At 42.6% G+C, this 21430-nt stretch overlaps 1 protein-coding gene and 1 pseudogene across 1 annotated transcript in view; one reads left to right on the forward strand and one right to left on the reverse strand.

Moving 5' to 3' along the window:
* Window positions 1-14881: 14881 nt before the first annotated feature.
* Window positions 14882-15417, reverse strand: LOC117069577 (annotated as a pseudogene).
* A 2193-nt stretch (window positions 15418-17610) lies between these two features.
* Window positions 17611-21430, forward strand: part of ARMH4 (armadillo like helical domain containing 4) — a 151878-nt gene continuing 148058 nt past the window's right edge. The window contains exon 1 of the mRNA XM_033187912.1: window positions 17611-19029. Within this exon, the coding sequence (XP_033043803.1) occupies window positions 17664-19029 (1366 nt within the window). The 5' untranslated portion in view covers window positions 17611-17663. The remainder of the gene's footprint in view (window positions 19030-21430) is intronic.

Consider the following 21430-nt stretch of genomic DNA (forward strand, 5'->3'; position numbering starts at 1 on the left):
CCAAACTCTAAACCTCCCCCCACTGCCCCCACCCCACCGCCCCACAGTTTCTTGCTCTACTGTAAAAGGTTAATAACATTCATTGTATGTGGATTTACTTATTTGACTTGTAGAGTACAACTTTCCTTAACCCACAATTTGTGTGTGTGTGTGTGTGTGTGTGTGTGTGTGTGTTGAGGGAAGAGAAGAGTAAATCTTATGACTACTGCCATGTATCAACAGCAGCGGTTGAGATAAATTGTATAAACCAGAGTTGTTGAAAGCAGTACAAACCATTTTTGGAAGGATAAAGGACTAGTATAAATGATTTCCAATAAGATCACTTTACTTTTACTGCACACCTGAAATAATTTATATTGAGGAAATGGGAGACAGGAATTTTACTATGAGAAAAGGGTAATTTTGAAGAATGGAAAATTTTGAGTCTAACTCAGGTCTGAAAGTAGAATTCTATACTTGGAACTTAGATTATCATGTGGCCACTGAGTCTCTAAGAAGAGTAGGATGTTAGAAAGGGATACTGAAAAGGAGGCAGGAAGATGTCAAAGAAACTTTGAATGTCTCAAATTGGTGTGTAAATGTGAGGAGAACTGGAATTCCTTCCTCTTGCTGTCTCTCCTCTTCTGCCTGGCCATCTGGTCAGAACACCCAGAATTCAGGTTAGTTTTTTTTTTTTTTTTAGTACTATTATTTACCTGTATTTAGGTTGAGTAGACTTAATATTGTGGGCTAGCTGGTAGCTCTGCCATACGATATAACATTGTTTTTACAAGAAGATGTGGTCTGAGTTTCAAACAAGTGACTTAAAAATAAAATGCTGAAATACGACGTGGTCAGGCTGGGTGTGGCTCATCTACATGGCGGGTACTGAATCCGGATAGAAGACCTGGTCACAGTGCAATGTATTGCACTGAATACATACAAAAAGCAGATCTCAGGCCAGGTGTGGTTGCTCATGCCTATAATACCAGCATTTTGGGAAGTCAAGGCAGGCAGATAACTTGAGTGTAGGAGTTCAGTATCAGCCTGAACAACATGGCAAAACCTCGTCTCTACAAAAAAATTTAAAAAAGAAAAAAATAGCTTGGTGAGGTGGTATACGCCTGTGTTCCCAGCTACTCGGGAGGCTGAGGTGGGAGGATTGCTTGAGCCTGGGGAGGTTGAGGCTGCAATGAGCAGTGATTGGGCCATTCAATTCCAGCTTGGGTGACAGAGCATGACCCTGTCTAAAAACAAACCAACCAACCAACCTCATAGATTCAATTCAATCCAATCACATTCCGGAAGTACTCATGTACCCATAACAATGTTTCAGTTAACCCAAACTGCATATAAAATGATGGTCCCATAAGATTATGATGGAGCCGGAAAGTTTCTATCACTTAGTGACATGGTAGCCATTGGAATATCCTAGTGCAATGCAACATAATGCATTACTCTCCTTTGTGTGGTGATGCTGGTGTAAACAAACCTACCACACTGCCGGTCATATAAAATTATAGCACATACAATAATGTACAGTATATACTTTATAATAACAAATGTCTATGTTACTCTGGCTTATATATTTACTGTACTATACTTTTATCATTAGAGTGTACTACTTCTACTTGTAAATAAAGATGTTAACTGTAAAACAGCATCAGGCAGATTCAGGAGGTATTGCAGAGGAAGGCCTTGTTATCATAGGAGATGACTGTTCTATGTGTGTTATGGTCCTCAAAGTTTCTCTGACATCTTCCTGCCTCCTTTTCAGTATCCCTTTCTAACACCCTACTCTTCTTAGAGGCTCAGTAGCCACATGATAATCTAAGTTCCAAGTATAGAATTCTACTTCCAGACCTGAGTTAGTCATGGTGCTGAAGCAGGACAAGATGTGGAGGTGATAATGATCCTGACTCTTTACGGGCCCAGACTAATGTGTGTGTTTCTGTTTTGGTTTTTAACCAAAAAGTTTAAAAAGTTAATTTTTTTTTTTTTTGTGAGATGGAGTCTCGCCTTGTTGTTGCCCAGGCTGGAGTGCAGTGGTACGATATTGGCTCACTGCAACCTCTGCCTCCCAGGTTCAAGCAATCCTCCTGCCTTAGCCCCCCTAATAGCTGGGATTACAAGCACACACCACCATGTCCAGCTAATTTTTATATTTTTAGTAGAGACAGCGTTTTGCCATACTGGCCAGGTTGGTCTCGAACACCTGACCTCAGGTGATCCACCTGCCTTGGCCTGTCAAAGTGCTGGTATTTCAGGCGTGAGCCACCACGCCCGGCCTTTTAAAATTTTGTTTTTTAAATAGAAAAAGGCTTATAGAATAAGAAAATAAAGAAATGAAATATTTTGAACAGCTATACAATATGTTTGTGTTTTAAGCTGTGTCATTACAAAACAGTCAAAAGTTACCCAGCCATGGTGGCATGTGCCCATAGTCCCAACTACTGGGGAGGCTGAGGCAGGAGGATTACTTGAATTTAGGAAGTCCAGGCTGCAGTGAACTGTGATGATACCACTGGACTCCAGCCTGGGTGAAGAGTGACACCCTGTCTCAAAAAAAAAAAAAAAAAAAGAGTCAAAAGTTAAAAAAAATTAAGTTTAAGTTTATAAAGTAAAAATGGTAAGCTAATTTATTATTGAAGAAAAAATGTTTTTGTCTATAGTACAGCCTAAGTGTACATTGTTTACACTACAGTAGCAGTGTAGTATACAGTTATATCCTACATAACTACAGTAGTATACAGTTATGTCAGTAGTGTACGGTTATGTACATTACAGTAGTGTACAGTTATGTCCGAGGTCTTCACAGTATCACTCATCATGAGTTGACTCACCCAGAGCAACTTCCAGTCCTATAAGCTCCATTTATGGTAAGTGCTCTATACAGATGCACCATTTTTTATCTTTTATGCAATATTTTTACTGTATTTTTCAATGTTTAGATATAGAAATACCATTGTGTTACAATTGCCTACAGTACCGAGTATAGTAACATGCTGTACAGGCTTGTAGCCTAGGAGTAATAAGCTGTACCATATAGCCTTGGTACATAGTAGGCTATGCCATCTAGGTCTGTGTAAGTATACTATTATGCTTGCATAACAACAACATTGCCTAAGGATACATTTCTCAGAATGTATTCCCCTAATTAATCAATACATAATTATACATAGATAATAATTTCTAAGGGAGGTGGAACGGGTAACAGTGCATACCTGCTGGGCACCGTGGCTCACGTCTGTAATTCAAACACTTTGACAGGCCAAGGCAGGAGGATAGCTTGAGTCCAGGAGTTTGAAACCAGTCAGGGCAAGATAGGGAGACCCCATCTCTACCAATAATAATAATAATAATAATAATAATAATAAATTAGCCAGTCATGGTGCCACATGCCTGTAGTCCCAGCTACTTAGGAGGCTGAGGTGGGGAATCGCTTGAGGTCCCAGGAGGAGGTCGAGGCTGCAGTGAGCCATGATGGCGCCACTGCACTCCAGCCTGGGGGAGAGAAATCCTGTCTCAAAAACAAACAAACAAACAAACAGAAACCAGTACATACCTATGCATTGTGTTAGGCGTGGGGGTCAAAGGTGCCAGCGCTTGTTCTGACTTCAAGGTGTTTATAATTAACTACAAAAGGGGACTAAGTTATTATGAAGAAGGGAGTTAATAAGCACAATAGCGGACGAATGTGAAGAGTGCTCTGCAAATGTAAAATGCTGGGCTTGGGGAGGTTGTTCCAGAATGTGCCTTTAGATTCCAACACCTCTTTCCACACCATTAGAAATAACAGAAAAAGAAAACAGTCCTTGAGAGGCTCAAGAATGGAGGACACAAATTCCCGGTGGCCACGCGAGCCGAAAGACCTTGGACAAGTTACACAGCCCTTAGCCTTAACCTCCTACCCTGGTAAATGAGGACTACAATGTCTATTCTTCTATCGTGCAGATTAAGCAGGTAAAGTAATGGGCAAAGCATCTACTCTTGTGCAAGGGCTCAATCAACCTTACTTATGACTAGCACTAGTTTGCAATCTCTCCGAGAGACGGAGAAGGGAAATTCTGTGTAGAGTTACTTTAAGGGTCCTACTTAAGGGCCCTGCCAAGCCGTCCATAGTTTCCACAAGGAACACTCTGCAGTCTCAGATCTGCGCTCCTTGCCTGAACCAAAGACCAGCAAAATTGAGATTTTTCTTGTGTAAACGGTGCCCTGGTCTCTTCTCTGTAGGTAGGGAAGCGGAGCTGCCGCAGAAGCTCCGGCTGTAAAGAGGGGAAGCGGAGCACGGGATCTCCGAGGGGTCCCAGGTGCCCGGACTCCAGCAGAAGCCGCCCCCGCAGGGGAGCGGAGGCGGGGAAGTGGGCGCCGAGGGGCGTGGGGCGACGGCGTCGGCTGTCAGTGCCAGCAGAGCCGGGGCGGGCACACCTACTCACCGCCCAATCCCCGGCCGTAGCCGCGGCCTTATGAATAAGCAACAAAGCGAAGCGCCCTCCCCCTAGCGTCCCAGACAGCTAGGGAGTCGCCGCCGCCGCCGCAGGGCCCGCCGCAGGGATGCCGAGCGCCCGCGCCGCCGCTGCCTCTGTCCTCCGCGCGCTGCTCAGCTGAAGGCGCACAGGTGAGGACGGGCCCGGCTCCGGCCACATGGGCGGCCGCGGCTGTAGACGTGGCGCCGGGGCAGGGACGGAACCGGAGCCTCAGTGGCGTGGGGTCGTCCCGGGAGCGTGCAGTCCCGGGAGCGTTGCAGCTCTGGGTGCGCCAGGCGTGCGCCCGGAGCCTCCTCCGGAGCGCGGTGCCCAGGTGCGGGGTGCGCGGGGGCAGCTCCGGGCGCTCTGGGCGCGGCGCGCAGGCCTCGGAGGACTCACGGCACTCCTTGCTCCAGCCCAACCTCCTAGCTCCGCACCAGCGAGCCGGCCTTTGTGCTGGCGGAGCTTGCAGGGCTGGCTGCTTTTGTGTGGGCTTTTCTTTCTCCCTCCGCTCGCAATCCCGCAGCAGTGAGAGAGAAGTTCCCGAAAACAACGGTTTACCCCTTTCAAACCGTCGATCGCAGTGTCCCCAATGCCACTCAGAGCCCAACAATCGAGGAGCGAATCGGGCTGCGGTCGCCACCGAAATATATCCTGCCACTTTGCAGAAAACAAACAGTTGAGTGTTTAGCGCAGTGATGTCGAGCCTCCTTGCTCAGCCGCTGACCCGTCCCCCAGGACGCGGCTGGAGGACACTCCTTGGAAAGGTCACTTAATTAGAAAGAGGGCCTGCGGGTTAGACCTGGGGAAGGCGAGGCTCTGCTTGAGACTCTGGAATAGTTGGGAGGTGCTGCCGGAGGTGCCCAAATGTCTCATGTGCCTCGTGGTCACTGACAGAATCTGACCTGTGTAGATTCCAAACATGTAGAACCTTGGCTGGCGAGGAAGCAAGCAGGAGCGAACAAAACAGGTCCGGACCCTTAAGAGTTTGGGTTCTCAAAGATGAGAAATCCTTGACATTCCCAGATGATCCCGAGGATCCGCCTCGCACTTGGCATCCAATTTCAGTGCAGAACTGATGTGGAAGAGAGGAGAGATGGCTGTTTTAAAGTGTCTGCGTTCTTTCTTTGCAAGTTTTAGTTTGAAACTTGAGGGGGAGTGTGGAGTAGTTCGCAAAACCATCCCTAGAGTTCTGAAGGATCTCTTCTCCAAAGGACAAAAATTCTTGAGTGGTCAGAATTCACATGCCTGCTCTTTCTTTTGGTTTATTTCCTTGGTGACAAGTGATGCTGTTGGGCTCCAAGGAGTCTCCTTTAAGCCAAGCATCTACAGTCATTGACTTTGGCACACATGCCAGTGGAACCCCACAGTAGCATCTATTGAAACACACAACCGGATAAGATTTCACAGTATCAGAACATTGCTTCTTTTACACACACAGATTTAAAGGTACTCTGACTTGCTCTTATGAATAAAGTGGTATTTTTTGTATTTGTCATAATAATGAACCAAGCACTTGTGCAGCAGACAGATTTGACATTGGTTGAGTTTATTCATAAAAATTCCCAAGGCTCACCAAGTGTAAGGTAGCTACAGCAACGGAGCCAATTAGAGAGATGTGAATTTGTCTTTGTTTTCATGGGAGGTTTCTTACTATATATTCCAGAGTTTCCAGATCTTTACAATATTATGATTTGGTATTACAGAAATGGTTTGATGCTAAATATAAGTATAGAATCAAAATGAGGAAAACAGGTTTATCTGTTGTGGAAAACGTCCGCTCTCCAACTAAAGGTGTCCTTTGCCCTTTATTCTGTAGATGTTTGTCTGAAAAGTTGTATATGGAATTGTATTTTTGTTAATTGAACTTATAAAAATTCTCACGTAGGGAAGCTGTCTATTCAGAGGGAACCTGGTTTTAATTTTTGTAAAATGAAAACTCATTCCCTAATCAAGATGTGAGGTCAATCTTATTTTTCCATATTGTGTTTACTTGGTGATTATAAGGAAAGTATCTGAAGCTAGTTTCAGCTTCCCTTTAAATGTCAACTACTTAGAGATCTAGTCAAGCAAATGGCTACATTTGTGTACCACAAAAAACAAAAATGAAGTGTCCAGTTGGGTCACTGGAATAAACTGATGGATGGAGAAGAGCTTGTTGATCAAGATTGATCAGGATAGGATTCTGCAGACAGCAGAAGCCTCTCAGGTCACATTGTGTACATGAAAACTGAAAGGGGAAGCTCCATGGGAATAACTTGGTGAAAAAAATGCTACTCCATTTGTGGCTGATGTTATGGATGCTTCAAATTGCTCACATTTCTGTAGTTTGATGGGAATGCATGTCAGTAGCATGCTGGTATCTTATATTGCATGATACTGTACTTTTTTTTTCAAACGGCTTTTATGTCTATTATCACTTTTGTGTGTGTTCTCCACCCTTAGAAAAAATGTAACAAGCATTGTTATTTCTACTTTGCAACAAGAAAACTGAGTTTCAGTAATTTGCCTAAGGTAGAACTGGAACTCAAATAAACCTATTTTTAAATCTTCAAGTCCATCTCCTTTTACCAGGGATGAGATGATATGCTAGGGGTAATAAGCACGGATATCTTCATTTGTCTACATCACTAATTTGTAGAGACTAAAGCTTGTGGGCTCAGTATGTAGGACTTAGGTATGGTCTTCAGGGATGGTAAATTGCTTTGCTGGTATTTAGTTTCCAGAGTAGCTATTTTGACCCCAGCCTACTTACCCTCTTTACGGCCAGCTCTGGGGCTGCTTTCCTCCTGGGGGACCATGCTTTTCTTTGTGGTTACTTACTCCTTCTCCTTCCATTGTGATGGAACATGCTGCTGAAAGGATCGTCTGTTATTCAGCTATTTAATTTATGGTGAAGGATATCTGCAGCCCAGATCCTAAAGCAATATAACAGACCAGTGATGTTTGTCAGTAGCACAGTGAATCAGAAATGTGGTACCTTAATGCCATGTGCCACAGCTGGGTTAATAGGGTGAAAGTCTTTATAAGCTCAGCTTTAAATAAATACAATAGTATCGGCAATAAGATAGTATTGGCAGTAAGAACCTTAAGGATTTAAAAAAAGGAAAAGTAAGACAATGATAAATTAGTCATTGAGGAATGGTCATGAAAAGAACAAAATGGGAAGATTGTTAAGACACAAAGACACAAAATGGAAAGATTATGAAGACACAAGGATTATTAAGACACTTTCCCCCTCATCAGAGAGTCACTAATTGTATTTCAAAAGGTGAGATGGTATTTCAATCATGTTGACCTGAAGCTGTAAGACTTGTTACCTGCAACTGTTGGTCTGTTGTGTGTGTGTGTGTATGAAATAAACTCTGAAACATTAAAATATAGCAGAAATGGGAACATATAAGTTATTGTTAGAGTGGCACATTAAATAAGTAGACAAAATTGGCTAGGTATTGAATAAAACATACAATTAGACACAGTTAGACCATGAAATGTCATTAAAAAAATCTTACAGTACAAAATAAAGACTCTAAACATTCTTTTTCACATTCTTAAATGGTTATTTATATTCACATCATGCCAACAAATATTTATGGAATCTCTCCTCTTTGTGCCTACCCTTATTGCTAATTATGTGGCAAAAAAAGGAATGGTAAAGACTAGTGTTTGTGTGCAAAGAACACAATCTCATTTGAGGTGCTGAGACTTACATGACAATTCATGCTACAGGAGCTAGGAGAAGGGTGGGGAAAGAATGGGCCAGAATGGGACGTGACCTGGGAGGCCAGGGTTTGGATACCTGGGCAGGGAACCACGGGTCGTACAGTGTCATCCTCAAAACTTGGGAGCCTGAATGCTGAGCACGATGGCTCATGCCTGTAATCCCAGCACTTTGGGAGGCCAAAGTGGGTGGATCACGAAGCCAAGAGTTCGAGAGCAGCCTGGCCAACAAGGTGAAACCCCATTTCTACTAAGAATACAAAAATTAGTGGGACATGGTGGTGGGTGCCTATAATCCTAGCTACTCGGTAGGCTGAGGCAGGAGAATTGCTTGAACCTGGGAGGTGGAGGTTGTTTTGAGCCGAGATCATGCCACTGCTCTCCAGCCTGGACAACAGAGCAAGATTCCATCTCGAAAACAAAACAAAACAAAACAAAAACCAACTTAAGAGCCTGAGATGAGTATGGCACTTAAAAGTGCTATGTATATGACTGATGATGGTGTTTATACTGGGCACCATGGTGCAGGGTTGCATTATTAGATATGGACCTTGGCAATTGTATATTTGGGGACATTATATGTTGTGTTTTAGGAAAGCAGAGAGTTGTGTGGCAAAGGTAGGGACCTTGAATTCTTACAGAATCCAAAAGATCAAAAAGAGACACTATTCCTTAGGCAAGTTACTTATCCTCTACTGGCCTGTTGTTTTCCTCATCTAAAAAGTGGGAATAACGACAGTATCTACCTTATTAGGTTGTTGTAAGGATTAAATAAGATAATTTCCATTGGGCACTTAGAATGCTTGGCACATAGCAGCTCCCAAGTGGTAGCTGTCTTTGATTGATTATTGCAATTTTTAGTCTTCAGAATAAACTGGCTGGGTGTGGTGGCTCACACCTATAATCCCAGCAATTTGGGAGACTGAGGCGGGCGAATCATGAGGTCAAGGGATTGAGACCATCCCGGCCAACATGGTGAAACCCTATCTCTACTAAAAACACAAAAATTAGCTGGGAGTGGTGGCGTGCGCTTGTGGTCCCAGCTACTTGGGAGGCTGAGGCAGGAGAATCGCTTGAACCTGGGAAGCGGAGGTTGCTGTGAGCTGAGATCTCGCCACTGCACTCCAGCCTGGTGACAGAGTGAGACTTTGTCTCAAAAAAAAAAAAAAATCTGGATTATATAAAATAGATTGGAGAGGAGAGAGCCTAGACAAGGTCATCGATTAAGAGGCATTTAAAATACTAACAATCCAGTGAGGTGATCAGAAGTTACAATTCCAAAAGAAGTTATGGGAGGAGGATCCACAGCAGTTGTGAATCTAGAATGTAAAGGAGAGAAGAGTTCAAGGTGGCCACCAAAGTTCAGATGATGGTTGTGTTTGAAGTGTCATCAAAGTAACTTACAGTTGACAATGAAAAGCCAAGATGAGGTAGCTTTCTTCACCTACCCCACAGTATCTCTCTGTAGTTTTTTTGTATATCATAAGAAAAGGAAAATATAAAGCCAACTGTCACTAGTTTATCGGCAAACTCTACAGCCCTCCCTTGTCTTGAGTACTCTTGGGGCGATGTTCATTGTGCCTTAATATTATATGTGAAACTCAGTTTACACTGGAAATAGTAGCTTCATCACTGGTGAGAATGATTTAACATATTGGTTTCCCTTTTGTGTTTTCATTTTGGTAACGTACTGAAATAGCAGTATTCATTTTAGTTGGAAAAAATATTGACCCAGTGCTTACAAAATCTGATGAACCAGATGGCCAAGGCTGGTATTTTTTTATGTTGCCTTTCATTTGTCTTTGAAACTTGAATATGCCTAGACTTGACAAAGAAACAGATTCTGGACTGTAGCTATGTAAGATTGTCAAAGATAAAGCCTGAGAGAACAGCTTATCTTGCTCACTGGTGGCAGAAATGCAGTAAATTGTTCAGAAGACTGCCAAGCTATTAGGATAGATACCTTGATAGCAAATGATCGACAAAGTGCTACTGATCTGCTCTGAAGGAGATGCTTTTTAAGCTATTCAAAGCTGATACCCAACATCGGTTGGTAATTTGGTTAGAGCTTATTTATCTGAATTAATTTGCATCGAGAGAGACAGTGAAAAGAAAGCAGCATCCAAATACACAGTGGGAGGGAAAAGTAAGAGGAATGTTCTTTTTGTTTGTTTGTTAAATATTCTTATGATTGAGCTAATTGAAGATAATTAAGACATAGAATTCTAATATGCAATGGAATCTCTCCTCCTTCCACTTCTTCCAGCAAAGTGGGCTATAGACATTCATCTGTTTGTTCAGCCAATATTTACTGAGCATTTCTTCTGTGCCAGGCACATTGCCAGGAAGGGGATACAGTATTGAGGAAAAAGGAAAAGGCTCATAGCCTTAAAATATGGTTGCAGATGGTTATTTAGGTTTAGAAATATTGTCAAATTAACAACAGTCTTCTCTTATTTATTCTTGAGCGTCATGTAACTCCCATTGTGGGACATCAGACTAATGGGAGTGACTACATGAACCTATACTGGGCTTTGAAAGATGGAGAAAATCTGGGAATTTGAAGGTCATCTATCAGTTTATCTGAGTTGCAGGCGTATTCCCTGTTATTCTTCTTACAGGTTGTCTTTTTTCCTTTTAACGTACAAGCGTTGCTTTCAATAGTGGGGAGAGGGAACATATGGCCTCAATACATAGAGAAAGCTTGCATAAATGCCTATGAAAAAGGGGAAAAAAGCAAAGGGTTGTGGTTCACCCCCACTCTTTCTGTTTTAATTGAATTTAGAAAGCAGGTGGCTGACAATCACAGAAGGAAAGTCTTTTGGAGCAATAGCAGAATTCCCTTCACACAAAACTTCTAAAACCCAAGATACAGATGAAAATAAAACTTTGAAGGAAAATTATGTTTTGGAAAGGCAGTGGGGCTGTATTAAGTCTTTATTATTTATCCCTTCTTCCCTTGGTCTGATTTGTTTGTAAAATTTTTCTCTCAGTCCACACGACTCCATAACATACACATAACACATAAAGCATCTGCTCCACCATTTGAGTGCCTTTCCTACTTGATGGCAACATTATAGGAATATAGACATATGTGTATTTTTATTTTATGTCATATAGGTGAGGTATAAGAATAAAATCATGGATGAAGAAGGGATTTCAATGATTATTTTAATTCCTCATTTTGTCAAAGGAGAAACTGGGGCCACTTGCTCAGTATCATATAGCAAGTTTTAACATCAATAAAGCTACGATTCAGGAATCATTTTTCTGATGCCAGCCCAAGTCCCTCTAAACTCTATTACCATTCATGATGGCCTGGGGTTTTCAGATTTTTGTTCAGAAGTATGGGGTCATGTAGGCCAAGGTTTTAGGCCACACGTTTAGTAAGATTTCACTGAATAGAACAAGTATTTGTTTAGGAAGGAGCAGCTACCTGAATGGATCAGGAATGAACCACAGAGTTCTATAGCTTTTATGACTCTTCAAGCACATAGATAGAATTTAGTAGGTGAATTTGTCTGAACAGAAACCCAAAGGTGTAATTTCATTGACTGTCAATACTCTTGTTTCACAGCTATCATATATATATATATATGTATGTATATTTTGAGATGGAGTTTCCCTCTGTCACCCAGGCTGGAGTGCAGTGGCACGATCTTGGCTCACTGCAAGCTCTGCCTCCCAGGTTCATGCCGTTCTCCTGCCTCAGCCTCCTGAATAGCTGGGACTACAGGTGCCCGCCACCACTCCTGGCTAATTTTTTTGTATTTTTAGTGGAGATGGGGTTTCACCGTGTGAGCCAGGATGTTCTCAATCTCCTGGCCTCATGATCCACCCGCCTCGGCCTTCCAAAGTGCTGGGATTACAGGTGTGAGCCACTGCGCCAGGCCTCGTATGTTTTTGTTGTTGTTGTTGTTGTTGTCTGTTTGTTTTTGAGACGGGGCTTTTCTTTGTCACCCAGAATGGGGTGCAGTGGTGTGATCATGGCTCACTGCAGTCTTGACTTTTTGGGCTCAAGTGATTCTCCCACTTCAACCTCCTGAGTAGTTGGATCTACTGGCATGTGCCTGGCTAATTTTGTAGAGATGAGATTTTGCCATGTTGCTCAGGTTGGTCTCAAACTCCTGGACTCAGATAATCCTCCTGCCTTGGCCTCCCAAAGCATTGGGACTACAGGTATGAGCCACTGCATCTGGCCCCTTCACTACGTTTTTGTTTTAAGGAAGGCAAATAGAGGCATCAAGCCAAATTCAGTGATCTGTTACCTGGCTATGAATTAGAGTACATCCTAGCTCATCTAAAGTACAGTGATAACTAATGTCCAGAATGTTGACATGCTGTGGCACATGCTGTTTCCCCTTTATCAAATATCTTTGCCATTTTCTCTTTTTTAAAAAGAATAATGCAGCCAGGTGTGGTGGCTTACGCCTGTAATCCCAGCACTTTGGGAGACTGAGGTGGGTGGATCGCTTGAGGTCAGGAGTTTGAGACCAGCCTGGCCAAATGGTGAAACCCTGTCTCTACTAAAAATACAAAAATTAGCTGGGTGTGATGGCGGGCACCTGTAATCCCAGCTACTTAGGAAGTTGAGGCAGGAGAATCGCTTGAACCCAGAAGGTGGAGGGAGCAGTGAGCTGAGATCGCACCACTGCACTCCAACCTGGGTGACAGAGCAAGACTCTTGTCTCAAAAAAAGAGAAGATGGGCACGGTGGCTCATGCCTGTAATCCTAGCACATTGGGAGGTTGAGGCAGGTGGATCACTTGGGGTCAGAAGTTCGAGACCAGCCTGGCCAAGATGGTGAAACCCCATCTCTATTAAAAATACAAAAATTAGCTGGGTGTGGTAGTGGGCACCTGTAATCCCAGCTACTTGGGGGGCTGCGGCAGGAGAATCACTTGAACCTGGGTGACGGAGGTTGCAGTGAGCCGAGATGGCATCAGTGCACTCCAGTCTGGGCAACAGAGTGAGACCCTATCTCAAAAACAAACATACAAACAAACAAAAACAATGCTAACTAACAGTATGTAATTTAATATTCAGATATGTTTGTTTCAAACTCCCTTTGCATATGGGGAAACTTAGCATCCCTCTCATTATCCTTGCAGATTCTTTGGGGACTTACGTTTCTTTTAGTCATCTCTGGCTTCCGTTTTCTTCTGCTAAATTTGTAATCCCTGATATGCTGTTTCTTTTCTGCACATGACACTATTATACTCATGATGCCATTCCATTCCTGTATTTCCCTGAAGCATCATGGACTCAAGATTTCTGTGTAACAAGTTACCCCAAAGCTTAGTGGCTTGAAATAACAATAATTATTTGTTATTTTGTACCAGTTCTATGCATCACAAATTTGGAAGTAACTTAGCTGCATGGTTCTGGCACAAAGTCTTTCAAGAAGGTGTAGTCAAGATGTCAGCCAGGGGTGCAGTCATCCGAAGGGCTGACTGGGGCTGCTGGACCAATTTCCAAGATGGTACACTCATATGGTGGTGGTAGTTGGCAGGAAGCCTTGGCTCTAAATCCATGGATTCCTTTTTTTCTCACATAGAAAAAGTCAGTCTTCTTGTGCTGTGTGGTGGTGCGTGCCTGTGGTCCTACTTACTTAGGAGCTTGATGCAGGAGGATTGCCAGAGCCCAGGAGTTCAAGTCCAGCCTGGGGAAAGAAAAAAAGAGAAGGAAGGGAAGGGGAGGGGAGCTCACACCTGTAATTTCAGCACTTTGGGAGGCTGAGGCAGTTGGATCACTTGAGGTCAGGAGTTCAAGACCAGTCTGGCCAACATGGTGAAACCCCATCTCTAATAAAAATACAAAAATTAGCTGGGCATGGTGGTGCACGCCTGTAGTCCCAGCTACTCGGGAGGCTGAGGCACAAGAACTCGGGAGCTGGAGGTTGCAGTGAGCTGACTCGCACTGCATTCCAGCCTGGGCAACAGAGTGAAACTCCGTCTCAAGAAAAAAAAAAGAAAGAAAAGAAAAGAAACAAAAAAAAGAGGAAGGAAAGAAAATTCAGCCTTCTTTTTGTCTTCAGCCGTGTAGATCATGTCCTGAGGACTTTACCTTTCTTCCTTCTTGAAAGGACCTACAAGACTAAATGAGATAACACATGGAAGCTTTGAAACTCCTTAAGGGAAGAAGGCCCTATGATAATAAATTTATAAATTTCACATTGCACATCATTTGCTTAACTTAGATCATTGAATGATTAGACATGAAAGAAAGGAAAAAATGTAAACTTTATAAAGTGGAGGTTTTTATTTTAGAATTTGAGTTTCAAGGTTTAATTTTCTAGAAAACTTGCAGCATCTCTGAGAAATTTCTGATGATGGGAAGAGAAAAGGTCCTACTTAGCAACATAAATAAAAAAGAGAACTGAAACCCTTAAATTTGGGGGAAAATTAACAATTTTAATATAGTTTTAGTTGTAATGAGAATGTGAGTAGTTTATTTTAAATACTACAATACATTTTTTATCTTATAATAATGGATATTCAGTAAAGATTGCTAATTTTAAAATATATTTTGTTTTTTTCTGAAACTATTAACCTTGCTTAAACTCTTAAACCTTTTCAGATCCTTCAATTTTGAAACATGTTTTGCCTGTAATTTGTATAGTTGTTGCAGAGATAACAAATGACTTAAGCATTTAAAATACATATTTTCTTTCTTTCTTTTTTTCTTTTTTCTGCTGTAGTCAACGAAAGGGACACTTTATTGAGGCTCCAAGGCCATGGGTCCTGGGCAGAAGGCTGCTGCCCTTCGAGGAAGGAAGAACCTTATTTGACCTTCTTCTTGGGGTGCAGGTTGTTGCTGTGGCCACATTTCTTCTTGCGGCAGTTGATAGCACGGGGGTGCAGGCAAGCATAGCACTTGCAGCAGATCATCTTGTCGCAGTTGTATTTCTGGGTGAGCTGGCGGAGGAAAGGCTCAATAATGCCACCTCGCAGGCACAGCACCAGGTTTAGGGTGGACTCTTTCTGGATGTTGTAGCCTGAGAGAGTGCGGCCATCCTCCAGCTGTTTCCCAGAAAGTATCAGATGCTGCTGGTCAGGTGGGATACCCTTCCTTGTCTTGAATTTTGGCTTTGACATTCTAAATAGTGTCACTGGGCTCGATCTCAAGGGTGATGGTCTTGTCCATGAGGGTCTTCACAAAGATCTGCATCTCTGCGTCTGCTGCTCGGCTGCCTCGCTGAAGAAAAAGAGCTAAAAGACACATTTTCATTGAAAACTATTTACTGCAAAGACTTGGAATCAACCCAAATGTCCATCTGTGACAGACTGGATTAAGAAAATATGGCACATATACACCATGGAATACTATGCAGCCATAAAAAAGGATGAGTTTGCGTCCTTTGTAGGGACATGGATGCAGCTGGAAACCATCATTCTTAGCAAACTATCACAAGAACAGAAAACCAAACACCGCATGTTCTCACTCATAGGTGGGAACTGAACAATGAGATCACTTGGACTCCGGAAGGGGAACATCACACACTGGGGCCTATCATGGGGAGGGGGGAGGAGGGAGGGATTGCATTGGGGAGTTTAACATAATATAAACGTCATGCACATGTACCCTAGAACTTAAAGTATAATAAAAAAAAAAAAAAGAAAACTATTTACTTACTTTTAAAACCTCTTAAAAGTAACTGGTATTCAGCATTTAGTGATGATATTTAGTGTTTTCAAACACACTTTTCTTAGTCCATTTGGGCTGCTATAACAAAGTATAATAAACAGGATGTTTGTAAACAACAGAAATTTATTGCTCACAGTTCTGGAGACTGGGAAGTCCAAGGTCAAGGTGTCAGTAGATTTGGTGTCTGGGTAGGGTCCACTTTCTGGTTCACAGAAGGCACCTTTTCGCTGTGTCCTACATGGTGGAAGGGGCCAGGGAGCTCTTGGGGTGTCTCTTTATTTTATTTTATTATTTCAAGACGGAGTTTCCCTCTTGTCGCCCAGGCTGGACTGTGATGGCGCGATCTCGGCCCATTGCAACCTCTGCCTCCCGGGTTCAAGTGATTCGCCTTCCTCAGCCTCCCAAGTAGCTGGGATTACAGATGCCTGCTACCACGCCCAGCTAATTTTTTTGTATTTTTAGTTGAGACGGGGTTTCACCATGTTGGCCAGGCTGTTGTTGAACTCCTGACCTCAGGTGATCTGACTGCCTCTGTCTCCCAAAGTGCTGGGATTACAGGCGTGAGCCACCTTGCCTGGCCCTCTTTTATTTTATTTATTTATTTATTTATTTATTATTTATTTATTTATTTTTGAGATGGAGTCTCCTGTCCAGGTTGGAGTGCAGTGGCATGATCTTAGCTCACTGCAACCTCCACCTCCCAGGTTTAAGCAATTCTCCTGCCTCAGCCTCCCGAGCAGTTGGGATTACAGGTTTGCGCCACCATGCCTGGCTAATTTTTGTATTTTTATTAGAGATGGGATTTCACCATGTTGGCCAGGCTGGTCTCAAACTCCTGACCTCAAGTGATCTGCTGGTCTCGGCCTCCTAAAATGCGGGGATTACAGGCGTGAGCTACCGCGCCTGGCCTGGGGTCTCTCTCTCTCTCTCTTTTTTTTTTTTTGAGACAGAGTTTTGCTCTTGTTGCATAGTCTGTAGTGCAATGGCATGATCTCAGCTCAATGTAATCTCCGCCTTCCAGGTTCAAGCGATTCTCTCGCCACAGCCTCCTGAGTAGCTGGGATTACAGATGTCTGCTACCTCTCCCAGCTAATTTTTGTATTTTTAGTAGAGACGGGGTTTCACGATGTTGGCCAGGCTGGTCTCTTAACTCCTGACCTCAGGTGATGCACTCACACTGGCCTCCCAAAGTGCTGGGATTACAGGTGTGAGCCACCGTGCCTGGCCCTGGGGTCTCTTTTATAAGGGCACAAATCCCATTCATGAGGGTTCTGCCCTCATGAAGTCATCAATTCTCAAAGGCCTCGCTTCCTAATACCACCATGTTGCTGATTAGGTTTCAACACATGAATTCTGGGGGCCACAAGCATTCAGAATGTGGCAACACTTAAAAAGTTATTTGAATGAATGTATAAGACTTTTTATTTCTTTGACATGTTGCTATTTCTACATCATTTGACTACATGGTTAATAGAGGAATTTGGAGAGAATATTGCAAATGTGACTTCAAGGGTAATTTATTTCAAGTAGGTATTTAAGAAACAATGAACTTAATACTTGAACTATGTGTACCTTTTTCTAGGGAACCTCAAGTTAAATCAGCAAAATTCAGCAGGGAAAAATGAACTGGGTTATCCATGTCTCAAAGGTACAAAGAAATAGAACAGTCCTCTCCTACCTACCATCTCTGTGTGTTATAAAGTCAAGGAGATTATTTTACTTACGGTTTAATTTAAAGAGACTTATTTACAACACGTATTTATATGACAGTTTGATATGCTTTGTTTTTCTGCAGGATTCAATTACTGGACTTGTCAACTCTGCCAGTGTACGTGCCATTTCTCTTCCACTATGAGTGGACCGATTATACTGCACATTTGTTTGGCTTTCTGTAACCTTCTACTTTTCAACGTTGCCACACAATGTCTGGCCTTCCCCAAAATAGAAAGGAGGGAGATAGCACATGTTCATGCGGATAAAGGGCAGTCTGATAAGATGAACACCGACGACCTAGAAAATAGCTCCATTACCTCAAAGCAGACACCCCAACCGGTGGTCTCTGAAGATCCAATGATGGTGTCAGCAGGACCTTCGGCAACATCATTAAATAAAGCATTCTCTATTAACAAAGAAACCCAGCCTGGACGAGCTGGGCTCATGCAGACTGAACGCCCTGGTGTTTCCACTGCTACTGAGTCGGCTGTCCCTGCAGTTGAAGAAGTATTTGGTTCTAGCCAACCAGAGAGAATATCTCCTGAAAGTGGACTTTCCAAGGCCATGTTAACCATTGCTATCACTGCGACTGCTTCTCTGACTATTGATGGAAAGGAGGAACTCCTTATGAGCACTAACTTTCAGCCCATTGTAGAAGAGATCACAGAAACCACAAAAGGTTTTCTGAAGTATATGGATAACCAATCACTTGCAACTGAAAGTCAGGAAGGAGCTGGTTTGGGACATTCACCTTCACCCTATGTGAATACTAAGGAAATGCTAACCACCAATCCGAGGACTGAGAAATTTGAAGCAGACACAGACCACAGGACAACTTATTTTCCTGGTGCTGAGTCCACAGCAGGCACTGAGCCTGGAAGCCTCACACCTGATAAGGAGAAGCCTTCACAGATGACAGCTGATAACACCCAGGCTGCTGCCACCAAGCAACCATTTGCAACTTCCGAGTACACCCTGAGTGTTGAGCCAGAAACTGACAGTCTGCTGGGAGCCCCAGAAGTCACAGTGAGTGTCAGCGCAGCTGTTCCAGCTGTCTCTGCCTTAAGTGATGAGTGGGATGACACCAAATTAGAGAGTGTAAGCTGGATAAGGACCCCCAAGCTTGGAGACAATGAAGAGACTCAGGTGAGAACGGAGATGTCTCAGACAGCACAAGTAAACCATGAGGGTATGGAAGGGGGCCAGCCTTGGACAGAGGCTGCAGAGGTGGCTCTGGAGCTGCCTGAAGGGGAAACACACACGGGCACAGCCCTGCTAATAGTGCATGGGAATGAGAGATCACCTGCTTTCACCGATCCAAGTTCCTTTACCCCCACAAGTCTAATGGAAGACATGAAAGTTTCCATTGTGAACTTGCTCCAAAGTACAGGAGACTTCACGGAATCTACCAAGGAAAACAATGCCCTGTTTTTCTTAGAGACCACTGTTTCTGTCTCAGAATATGAGTCTGAGGCAGACCAACTGTTGGGAAATACAATGAAAGGTAAAAGAAAGAAAAAGAAAAACAAGCTTTGGTTTAATTTAGAAACTTTCAAATTTTTTTTTTTTAATGGCAATTTAGAAATAGATTGAAGTTTTAATGAAAAGCAGGCCAGGTGCAGTGGCTCATGCCTATAATCCCAGCATTTTGGGAGGCCGAGGTGGGAGGATTGCTTGAGCCCAGGAGTTTGAGACCAGCCTGGGTGATATAGTGAGACCCCTTCTCTGAAAAGGAATAAAAAAATGAAATTTGAAAAATAAAAGCAGAAGCATACAAATACATCATCTATTTTATATAAAAATTACACCCAATTCCTGTCACCCCAGCACTTTGGGAGGCCAAGGCAGGCAGCTCACTTGAGGTCAGGCATTCGAGACCAGCCTCACCAACATGGTGAAACCCCATCTCTACTAACATACAAAAATTAGCTGGGCGTGGTGGCAGGTGCCTGTAATCCCAGCTACTCAGGAGGCTGAGGCAGGAGAATTGCTTGAACCTGGGAGGCAGAGGTTGCAGTGAGCCAAGAGTGTGCCACTGCACTCCAGCCTGGATGACAAGAGCGAAACTTCCTCTCAAAAAAGAAAAAGAAAAAAAAATTACACCCAAATATAAATCCTGCCTATAGACCAGTGTTCTTTCACGGGGGATAGTTTTGTTTTGCTTTACCCTTCCCCCAGGGGACATTTAGCAATGTTTGGAGACCTTTTTCACTGTTAGAACTGAGGGGTGCTAAGATGTTGCTAAATATCTTAGACTACGTAGGACAGCCCCTCATAACAAAGAATTATCCCAGCCAACATGTTAATAGCTCTGAGGCTGAGAAACCCTGATACTATTATTTTTATTTTAGACTAATATTTTTCAAACATTTTACTATGAAAATGTATAAATATACAAGAAAATATGAAAGAATTACCTATATGTTTAAACTGTAATAAACAATCTTGGATACTTACATACACATTGTTGTAAAATATGCTCACATCCCTTATATTTCTTACAAAAAAAGTTTTAGGTAAGTACTGTAGTTATCTCATGGTATTAACCATATGAATTTTCTAATTTTGTTTTCCTAAAATGAGGACATTTAGAAATAAGGAAGGGTAGGTAGGGTGGAAGATAAATCATCTGCTTGCTTGGTTCTGCATTTTCTACTTTCTTTTGGCCTTTGCATCTGTGAATATTATAAGCTGAAAAGCCTTCTATTTGTTGTTGATGGATAATGGTTTTCTTTTATTATGGGTAGTTGGACAGATAACAACATTGGAAAGGAAAAGCTTACTGCAATGTTTACATGCTCATTTCAAATTGTTTTGGAACATGTACAACGTGTTACTTCAGCCAATTAGCCCAATTAATGGAAAATATCAAATCAGTAATATGTTTTATAAGGTGTTGAGATTGAATTAAAATGGTGAAAGATCACCTGATAAATGACAAAAGAAAGATTGAATTTTACATGTCAATTCATTTTTATTTAAAGACTGAAAGACCTAGTATGCTGTTTTCATAGAAGCTTTCATAAAATGTCTTGTAAGTTGGTTTTTACATGGAGTTGGGTTCACATGGCCATGAAGACCTTAGATAGGACTGAGCAACAAGTTTACTTCAGTTCTTCATATAACTTTTATTTTTGGAGCATTAAGTCATATAGCCCCAGATTGTTCACTGCACAATTGAATCCATGATTCTTGTGTACTAAACTTGTATTGGCTTCTATTAATACAGCCTAAGAAGTAAAATGGAATTGGTAATTTCCTGATTATTTTGATTTTTGAATATTGTACTTAGTCATAATTGCCTCAGCAAAAATTGTAATCTTTTAACAGGCCACTTCTTGTTATTCCTAGCACATAGCACAATTCCTGGCACATAGTAGGTACTCAGTAAATATCCTTTCAATGGATTTCCCAATGAGGATAGAGAACCATGCAGGCCTACCTTATCCAAAATCGAACAATTTCTAAATGTTCTTTGTACCAAGAGGAACCGTCAATTTATTCCTTTTGTTTTACTTTTTTTTTTGTCCCATAGAGTTAAAAGGAATGGGAAAGATTGCAGTTAATGACAGCAGTTGTTATAGAATAGCCAAAATGTTTGACAGTTTCTTTCTTTCTTTTTTTTTTTTGAGACAGAGGCTCGCTCTATCGCCCAGGCTGTAGTGCAGTGGCCCGATCTCAGCTCACTGCAAGCTCCGCCTCCCGGGTTCACGCCATTCTCCTGCCTCAGCCTCCCGAGTAGCTGGGACTACAGGCGCCGCCACCTCGCCCGGCTAGTTTTTTTTTTTTTTTGTATTTTTTAGTAGAGTCGGGGTTTCACCTTGTTCGCCAGGATGGTCTCGATCTCCTAACCTCGTGATCCGCCCGTCTCGGCCTCCCAAAGTGCTGGGATTACAGGCTTGAGC

Source organism: Trachypithecus francoisi, unplaced genomic scaffold (assembly GCF_009764315.1).
Source record: "Trachypithecus francoisi isolate TF-2019V2 unplaced genomic scaffold, Tfra_2.0 Lachesis_group3, whole genome shotgun sequence".
Lineage (NCBI taxonomy): Eukaryota > Metazoa > Chordata > Mammalia > Primates > Cercopithecidae > Trachypithecus > Trachypithecus francoisi.